Source organism: Cebus imitator, unplaced genomic scaffold (assembly GCF_001604975.1).
Source record: "Cebus imitator isolate Cc_AM_T3 unplaced genomic scaffold, Cebus_imitator-1.0 Scaffold42, whole genome shotgun sequence".
Classification (NCBI taxonomy): Eukaryota; Metazoa; Chordata; class Mammalia; order Primates; family Cebidae; genus Cebus; species Cebus imitator.
This window is the reverse complement of record NW_016107357.1, coordinates 6,888,490-6,898,517: the sequence shown is the minus strand read 5'-3', so window position 1 is coordinate 6,898,517 and position 10,028 is coordinate 6,888,490. Positions and strand designations below refer to the sequence as shown.

At 46.3% G+C, this 10,028-nt stretch overlaps 1 protein-coding gene across 1 annotated transcript in view; it reads right to left on the bottom strand.

Moving 5' to 3' along the window:
• The window catches only part of DEGS1 (delta 4-desaturase, sphingolipid 1), a 10,242-nt gene extending 3,173 nt beyond the window's left edge, over positions 1-7,069 (bottom strand). Inside the window, exons 1-2 of the mRNA XM_017526392.1 lie at positions 6,831-7,069; positions 50-792 (exon numbers count right to left, since the gene is read on the bottom strand). Coding sequence (XP_017381881.1) covers positions 50-792; positions 6,831-6,912 — 825 coding nt within the window. The 5' untranslated portion in view covers positions 6,913-7,069. The remainder of the gene's footprint in view (positions 1-49; positions 793-6,830) is intronic.
• Between the last annotated feature and the right edge of the window lie 2,959 nt (positions 7,070-10,028).

The following is a 10,028-nucleotide window of genomic DNA, read 5'->3' as shown; positions in this document are numbered from 1 at the left end:
AAAAAAAAAAAAAAAAAAAAAAAGAATATGTATCAAACTCTTTACTTACCAGTGGAAGGTTTTTTCCAGGAATGTTGGGGAAGTCATGATGTTCATTATGATAACCCACATTGAAGGTAAGTAAATTCAGAGGCCCATAATATGAGTAAGTTTCATGACCCTTTAAGAACATGTAATGCTCAGCTATAAAATGTCCAGAAATTGGGTGCAAACCCAGGCCAAGTAAAGATGCTGCCAACATGTAGACTAAGGATTTAATTCCCAAAAAGTAATAAATTAAAATGTCGAAAGTGACCTGGGCCACGGTATTGATAACTTCCAGATAAGTAAGTGGCTTGGGGTTGATGAACAGAGGTCTAAATGCATAAAAGAGAGGCTGAAGAATAACCCAAATAAACTTTCTGAAAGTGGTACAGAAGAACCAGCCCTCAAAATCAGTAGGAATATCTACATCGACGCCATCAGCTCCAAGGTACCGATGATGATCCATGTGATACCTCTTAAAGGAAATCGAATATGGAATCCCAATAGGAAGATTAGCAAACATTCCAAACCAGCGATTCCACATTGCTTTGCGGTTGCCAAAGGCAGAATTGTGGGCAATCTCATGAATAGCCAGAGTCATTGAGTGGTTAATGCAACTGCCAAATGCATAGGCCCAAAATATGACCCATTTCCAGTCCAAGTCTTTTACTAAGTAAAATGCAGCCAACTGGGTGAGAACCATCATAATTATAATCCATATCAAATTGGGATCAGGTTTCATCAAGGACTTTATCTCTGGATACTTTGCTGAAAAGAAAAAACAAACAAAATTAGGAACTAAAAGTACGAAATAGTTTGGCAATTATAATTAACACCAATTAAACAATTTTTTTCTGTAAATCAATATTCCCTCTACTAGAGACTGTAGTGAATATTTACTAACAACAGCAAAGGATTCTAATAGTAAAGTTACAAAATGTCATGTCACAAGAATCTGAGAATTTATGCAAGAAAAACTGGCCTCAAACTTTAAAAGTTCCACGTGTTTTGTATTAAAACGTGTTATTTCTGTGTTTAGACAGAGGTACAGCATTCTTACCTTATATAAAACAATTAAATTAACACATCTGACAAAGGGTAGAATATAATAGACATTTTGTAGTTACCCTAATATCATGAAACTGGTATTCACATTTCTCTCAGACAAATCAACATGCTCCAAGTAATTCTGTACTGAACTTTCCCAAAGTTGTAACAGTATATAAAAATCAATACTAGAGGGTGCCAATATAATCAGGGAAAGAATAGTCTTTTCAATAAATGGTGCTAGAATGACTTGCTACCAAAATGCAAAAGAATGGATTTGAACCCCTTCCTTACACCATATACAAAAATGAACTTGGATCACAGATCCAAATTTATAAGAAAACTATAAAACTCTTATAAGAAAACATAGGAATAAATCTTCATGGCCTTTGTGGTTTCTTAAATACTATAACAAGAAAAAGTGACAAAAGAAAACAGAAATTGGATTGCATCAAAAACTTTTCTGTTGCGAATGATACTGTCAAGAAAGTGAATGAAAAGATAACACACAGAAGGGGGGTTATGCTTGCAAATCATATATCTCATAAGGGACCTATATCCAGAATATATGCAGCACTCTTACAACTAATAATCCAATTAAAAAATGGGCAAAGGATCTGAACAGACATTTCTCCAAAAGACATGGAAATGAAAGATGCTCAACATCATTAGTCATTAGGAAAGTGTAAACTGAAACCATAGACACCACTTCATATTTACTAGGATGACCGTAACACAAAAAGGTAGGTAAAAACAAGGATCTGAAGAAATTAGGACCCTCATATTTTGCTGGTGGGAATGTAAAATCGTGCGGCTGCTTTGGAAAACAGTAGAGCAGTTCCTCGAAATGTTAAACACCTGGTATATCCATATAAAGATATATTACTCAGCCACAGAAAGGAATGATACACTGGCACATACTACATGAATGAACCTTAAAATATTTAGAGACAGGATCTACCTCTGTCACTCAGGCTGGAGTATAGTGGTACCATCACAGCTCACTACAGCCTCAAACTCCTGGACTCAAGTGATCCTCTCGCCTCAGTCACCCTAGTAGCTGGAACTACAGAAGCATGCCACTGTGCCCAGCTAAAATATTATGCTAATGGCTGGGTGCAGTGGCTCACACCTTTAATGCCAGCACTTTAAGAGGTCAGGGCAGGGGGATCACTTGAACCCCAGAGCTCAAGATCAGCCGGGGCAACATAACAGAACCCTGACTCTCTTAAAAAAAAAAAAAAGGAATTAAAAAAATGTATATTATGCTAAGTGAAAGAATCCAGTCATAAGAGATCAGGTATATAATTTCATGTATATGGAATGTCCAGAATAAGCAAATCTACAGACCACAAAGTAGATTAGTGGTTACCTAGGACTGCTAGGTAGAAGCAGGGGATATGAAGGATTGCTAATGGGCATAGGGTTTCTTTGTGATGGTGAAATGTCCTAAAGTTATATGGTGGTGACAGCTACACAACTCTGTGAATATACTAAAAAAAACACTGACTGTACACTTTAAATGAATAAATCATGATATGTGAATTATCATCTCAATAAAGCTACTGGCCAGGTGCCATGGCTCACATCATTAATCCCAGCACTTTGGGAGGCTGAGGCACAAAGACTGCCTGAGGCCCAGTGTTCAAGACCAGCCTGGGCAACAGAGACTCTATCTCTACCAAAAATTAAAAAATTAGCCAGGTAAGGTGGCGTAAACCTATAGTCCTAGCTACTTGACAGGCTGAGGCAGGCACATCACTTGAGCCCAAGAATTTGAGGCTACAGTGAGCCTTGATCACACTGCTGCACTGTAGCCTGGGCAACAGAGTGAGACCCTGTCCCAAAAAATAAAACATCAAAAACAAACAAACTCTATCACTGTGAAAGTACAGCAGTGAAGGAGGCATTTCTTGTGATTTATTCTTATTTGACCCACTAATAATGGTCTGGTCTCTAGCCCTCATTAATTTCTTTCCTTTTTTTAACTCTTTTTGAGATGGAGTCTCACTCTGTCACCCAGACTGGAGTGCAGTGGTGCGATCTCAGTTCACCACAACCTCCGCCTTCCGGGTTCAAGCAATTCTCCTGCTTCGGCCTTCCCGGTAGCTGGTACTACAGGTGTGCACCACCATTCCCAGCTAATTTTTGTATTTTTACTAGAGACAGGGTTTCACCATTTTGGTCAGGCTTGTCTTTAACTCCTGACCACAGGTGCCCTGCCCACCTTGGCCTCCCAAAGTGCTGGGATTACAATTGTGAGCCACTGAGCCTGGCCCGCCCTCATTAATTTCAAACAGATGCCTTATAAATGAACTTTTAATGTGAACTCTTAATGTAAACCTAAAATGTACAAATATTGGTTGTTCTATCAGGCCCCTTCCCTCACCAACCCCCGCCCCCCAAAAAAATTGAACACTTTCAGAATGATCTCTTATCATTTGAGTATAATTTAAAGAAATCTAAAGATTCTTATCTTTCTACATGTTATTCCACCTCCCACCCTGAAACAGAACACTGGGCAGTATTTATACCTGCACGGAAAATGTTATGTTTCCATTGAGAAATATGTAGCCCTTTTACTTTCCAAGTGAAATGGTTCAGTGATAGTTTGTGGGGAATAAAGTCTCAGTGTGAGATAAGTATCAATCAGCACCTTCTTACTTCCTTCATCATCATCATTTTTTTTTTTGGAGACAGTCTCACCCAGGCTGGAATGCAGTAGGGCAATCACAGCTCACTGCAGCCTCTCCCTCCCCAGCTCAAGCGATCCTCTCAACTCAGCCTTTGAGTAGCTGGGACCACAGGCACATGCCACTATGCCCCGCTAATTAAAAAAAAATTTTTTTTTGTACAGATGGGGTTTCACCATGTTGCCCAGGTTGGTCTTGAATTCCTGAGTTCAAGTGATCCTCTTGCCTCAGCCTTCTGAGCAGCGGGATACAAGTGTGCACCACCACACATGGCTAATTTTTAAATTTTTTGTGGAGATGGGGCTGGTCTGAACTGGCCTCAAGCAATCTTCCTGTGTCAGCTTCCCAAAGTGCTGGGATTACAGGCATGAGCAACCACACCTGTTCTGATTTTCAGAGTATTAAACAGCTCAGTTTCAGTATTCCAGAGTTGGTTTCCACACAGGTAGGACACCAGATTATTCCTATGTAACATGTAGATAAGGTATTGATAAAATGTATCATATGTGGCTGGGCAGGGTGGCTCATGCCTGTAATCCCAGCACTTTGAGAGGCCAAGGTGGGTCAATCCATCTGAGGATCAGGAGTTCGAGATCAGCCTGGCCAACATGGCAAAACCCTGTCTCTACTAAAAAATAAAAAACATTAGCCAGGCATGGTGGTGGGCATCCTGTAATCCCAGTTACTCGGGGGGCTGGGGCAGGGAGAACTGCTTGAACCCGGGAGGTGGAGGTTGTGTTGAGCTGACACTGGGCCACTGCACTCCAGCCTGGGCGACAGAGCAAGACTCCATCTCCAAAAAAAATTACAAGTATCATATGCTATTTCATATCAAATATGTGTAAGTGATTTACCAAACAAATTAAGGAAGGCAGTGCACTACTGGCAGGCTGAGGTATGCGGATCGCTTGAGCCCAGGCTGTAGCGATCATCATGCCTGTGAACAGCCACTGCACTCCAGCCTGGGCAACATAGCAAGACCCTGTCTCTAAAGGGAGTGTAGGGGAGGAGAGGGCAGGAGGAAGGAAAGGAGGGAATTCAAGAGCCCAAAGTCACCGGGTGCAGTGGCTCACATCTTTATAATCCCAGCACTTTGGGACGCTGAAGGGGGCAGATTGCTTGAGCCCAGGAGTTCAAGAGCAGCCTGGGCAACACCGGGAAATCCGTCTCTACAAAAAAAAAAACAAAAAACAAAAAAACAAAAATCCACCTCCTTGTGGTCCCAGCTACTCCCTTTTTCTTTTTACTGGGGAAATGAAAGTTGAGAAGAAAAACTAAGGAAATACTGTATATGAGGAAAAAAATTCTCATGTTCAACTCACCAACCATTTGTTTCCTCAGTTTAAATTTTTTAAATTTTGTGTGTGTGTGAATGGGGGGGGGCTTCTCACTATGTTACTCAGGATGGTCTTGAACTCCCGGGCTTAAGTGATCATCCTGCCTTGGCCTCCCGAAGTGCTGGGAGTACAGGCCTGAGCTACCGTACCCAGTTCCATTTCCTCAATTTTTGAAGAAACAGCAGAGGTTAAAAAGCACATGCTTGGCTAGGGGCGGTGGCTCACGCCTATAATCCCAGCACTTTGGGAGGCCAAGGCGGGCAGATCACCTGAGGTCAGGAGTTCGAGACCAGCCTGGCTAATATGGCTAATATGACCTACCAAAAAAAAAAAAAAAAACTTAGCCAGTCATGATGGTGCGCCCCTGTAATCCCAGCTACTTGGGAGGCTGACGCAGGAAAACTGCTTGAACCAGGGAGGTGGAGATTGCAGTGAGCTGAGATCCCGCCACTGTACTCCAGCCTAGGCGACAGAGCAACACTCCGTTTTAATTTATTTATATATTTTTTAAAGACAGGGTTTCACCATGTTGGCCAGGCTGGTCTTGAACTCCTAACCTCAGGTGATCCACCCGCCTCAGCCTCCCAAAGTGCTGAAATTACAGGCGTAAGCCACCACAACCGGCAAACACTGTCTTTAACAACAACAACAACAACAACAAAAACGGGCAGGTAACCTTTAGGCAAACTAATGCGCATTAGAATCCCTCTAGCATTTAGTCAAGCGTTCTTATTTCATCTTCTAAAACAGCGATAATACATACCAACCTAGTAGAATTACCAGAAGAATGAAACTGGGTAATACTTATAGAGCATTCCACACAATCCCTAGCAGATCATTAGGAATAGCCTGGGAGAGATGACCGTTCTCGAAGTAACACAGAAGGCCCGAATCCTCTGGAGAGTTAAGTGCTCTAAATAAGCTATCAGGGGACCAGCAGGCAGGCCACACCACACATTTTCCCTGTTTGGCAAGTCTTTCATTTTCAGTCTTTTCATCCACAAAACCGAGATGGATGAAAAATATCTACGAATCTGCAGTTTTTACGTCCCAGGATCGTCGTGAGGATCAACTGAACAAGCGGCGTGAACCGACCAGGGCCCATCCAGTCTGGGAATCCCGGGGCGGGGTGGGGTGGGGGGGGAAGGGTGGGGGGGCGCCGGCCTCCTCCCAGGGCCTGAGGCCGGCACTGCGGCCGTCCCCGCCAGGACTGCCAGCCGGCGCCCGACCCCGAGAGCAGGGCTCGCGAGTAGGCCCCGGGATGCCCAGGACCACACCCTACCTCGCACTCGGGCAGCCGCGGCGCCGGCATCCGCTCGCCCCGGCCCGCTCGGGAGGAGGGGGAGAAGGGACAGGAAGGGGCGCCCACCCGAGGGCACAGGAATCTTCCAGTGAGAGGATCTACCCAAGGGTGGCGCAACCAGGAGCACCTTTCACCCAAGCGGCCGGCGTGGGCCTGGCGGGGACTCCCGCGCTCGGGGATGCGCCTGCGCCTCTTCGCGGAAGGGCAGGAGCTGCGCGCCCCTAGAGACCTGTCCCTCCCCCGCGCCTCGCCCAGGCCTCTGCCGCGAGGACACGCAGGCTGGCGGCCCGAAAGGCGGCGGGACGTTGCGGAGAGCGAGCTAACGGGCCTCCGGCGCCCACGTTCGCGCAGGGCCCGCGCGGGAAGAGCGCGCCCCGGCGCCGGGAGGCCGCGCACACACATAACGGGGCGCCCGCTGGCCCTCACCCAGGATCTCCCGGCGCCGGTCGGCGTGGGGCTGGTCGGTGTAGACCCACTCGAAGTCTTCCCGCGAGACGCGGCTCCCCATGGCGGCGGCGGTGGCTCGCAGACCCGCTCTCGGCTCTGGTTCCCGGCCCGCTCCTTCGAGGTGGCTGCGGCTCCCTAACTCGAGTGGTGTCGGCTGGCGGCGGCGGAGCGCTGAGGAGACGGAGGCGGGGGCGGAGTCCCGAGGCCCCGCCCCTCCCGGCCCGCCCGCCTCGCTGGGTGGAGGGCGCGTGGCGCTCCCCGGCCCCGGTGCGGGCCGACTCTCAGCGCTTCTGAGACGCTGGGTTCTGAGGTTCGGTGACTCGGCCACCAGCTCGGATGCCGCGTTCTTGCGAGTGCCCGCCGCTGCGGTCTGCTTCACCGGAGCCCGGAGAAGATGAAAAAGGAAGGAAAGGCCCCAAGTGAGATAAGCCGCCGCCTCAGCGCCTCCGCGAGCGGAGCACCCGGCACGGCTGCCAAGTCACACGGAGTCTGGAGGCGTGAGGGCCATTCTTAAATGGCAGCTGGCCTAAGTTTTGTTTAATTTCTAAAAGCAAATTAGTCATTGAGTCATTTTTCGCTGCCTTCTGGAAATAATACCTCAGGGAAAAAATGCAGAGTGTGTGACAAGAGCTAATCAAGTAAAAAGAAAACACCATTTTTAAGAGTGGGAGATGATATGGGATTTGTTGTTGTGCTTGACTTATTCTAGTGTGACCATTTAAGAGATGATTGCTCAACCTTGCATCTGTCTGTCGCGTAAGTCATCAACCACAACCTCTTCCTGAAAGAAAGGTTTTGAAACGTGTTTTGTTTCAACATTAGTTACCACACGTACATCAAAAGAGCAACTTAAATATTATAAAAAGAAGATAACCAAATCAGGTGTGCCTCCTAATCAACGAACATGCTGTGCAAGCACACAGGCCATGCACACACAGAAATCTGATCAAGCCCCTAGAGCTGACGGCCAATTTGTAGAAAGTAGAAAGGACATTTGGCCAGGTGCGGTGGCTCACACCTGTAATCCCACCACTCTGGAAGGCCAAGGAGGGTGGATAACCTGATGTCAGGAGTTCGAGACCAGCCTGACCAGCATGGTGAAACCCCGTCTCTACTAAAAATACAAAAATTAGCTGGGCAAGGTGTTGAACGCCTGTAATCCCAGCTACTCAGGAGGCTGAAGCAGAAGAATAGCTTGAACCCGGGAGGTAGAGGATGCAGTGAGTGAGATCACGCCACTGCACTCCAGCCTGGGCTACAGACCAAGACTCTGTCTTAAGAAAAAACAAAACAAAGAAAAGAAAAAATAGAAAGGACAGAGAAACGTGTTAAACTAGGCCATGGGGATGAAACTAGCAAGATCTAACTCTGGGAGACTATATAGGACAATGTCTGGGTTCTCTAATAAATAAAATTCAAGGAAAAAAGAACAGAAAGCTATAGATTAAAAGGAGTTTAAAAGACACACCAACCAACTGCAATGTGTTGACCTTATTTAGATTCTGATTGAAATAGTCAAAGTTTAAAAACATTGACATGAAATAATTGAACTCAAGTATCAATTGGATATGTGATATTAAAAAATATAAATTTCTTTTTTTTAAGATGGAGTTTCGCTTTTGTTGCCCAGGCTGGAGTACAATGGCGCGATCTTGGCTCATCACTGCAACCTCTGCCTCCTGGGTTCAAGCAATTCTCCTGCCTCAGCCTCCCGAGTAGCTGGGATTACAGGCATGTGCCAGCACACTCTGCTAATTTTGTATTTTTAGTAGAGGCAGGGATTTTCCATGTTGGGCAGGCTGGTCTTGAACTCTGGACCTCAGGTGATCTGCCAGCCTCAGTCTCCCAAAGTGCTGGGATTACAGGCATGAGCCACCTCGCCTTGTCAGGAATGATCAATTTCTTAAGTGTAATAATAGTATTATGGTTATAGTGGTTTTGTTTTTTTTTTTGAGACAGTCTTGCTTTGTTGCCTAGGCCGGAGTGTAGTGGTGGCCTCATGTCTCACTTCAGCCTTGACCTGGGTTTAAGCCATCATCCCACCTCAGCCTTCTGAGGAGCTAGGATCGCAGGTGTGTACCACCACGCCTGGAAGCCTTTTTGAATTTTTGGTAGAGATGGGGCCTCACTTTGTTGCCCAAGCTGGTCTCGAACTCTTGGGCTCAAGTGATCTCAAAGTATTGGGATCACAGGCATGAGCTACCGCATCCGGCCCCAGGAGACTTAATAAATTCCTAAGACCTGCTCAGCACATTCACTTCTGAGACAGAGGGCCAGCGTGGCTGAGGTGCCTAACGAGGAGGCTCTGAGAGCAGAGGGGAGACAGAGCAGTGACACCTGGAGTGGAGGCCCGAAGGCTGATCAGGGCCCAGTGCCAAGGGGCCAAGGGCCCTGTGTTAGCAAATGTGCAGCTGGGACAGCCTCGGGAGGGTCCCAATGTCGAAAAAGGAGTAGGATTTGATGATGGGTGGATACACAAGTCTGATCATGCAGGTGCTTTTTAGTTGTTAATGACATGGAGGAGGAAAAAGAAGGTGGGGAGCGTCACCTGGAAAAGGACAGCTTTGTATTTGCCAAGTTTCATTGGATTGGCAGATGGCACGTGAAGCTGATAATTGGACTCAACTGAGGAGGAAGGTTTCAGGTGCTGACAAGTAAATGCGTCCTTGCAGTTCAGAACGCAGTTGCTATTGCAGGCATGTGTGAACTGGCACACCAGACCAAAAGCAGGCCAGGTGCTGGAGCTCACGTCCGTAGTCTCAGCACTTGGGGAGGCCAAGGTAGGAGGATCGCTTGAGGGCAGGAGTTTGGGACAAGCCTGGGCAACACAGCGAAACCCCACTGCTACAAAAAACACAAAAATTAGCTCGGCGTGCTGGCTCATGCCTGTGGTCCCAACTACTGGTGAGGCTGAGGTGGGAAAATTGCTTGAGCCTAGGAGGTTGAGGTTTCAGTGAGCCAAGATTGTGGCACTGCACTCCAGCTTGTGTGACAGAGTGAGACTTTGTCTTGAAAAAATTTAAAATATAAATAAATAAAAGAAAAAAAAACAAACAAAAATGCAGAGTTTGAAAAAATGTGGATTTGGACATACTTTTTTTTTCTTCTTTTTTTTTTTTTTTTTTATGCAGAGTTTGAAAAAATGTGGATTTGGACATACTTTTTTTTTTTTTTTTT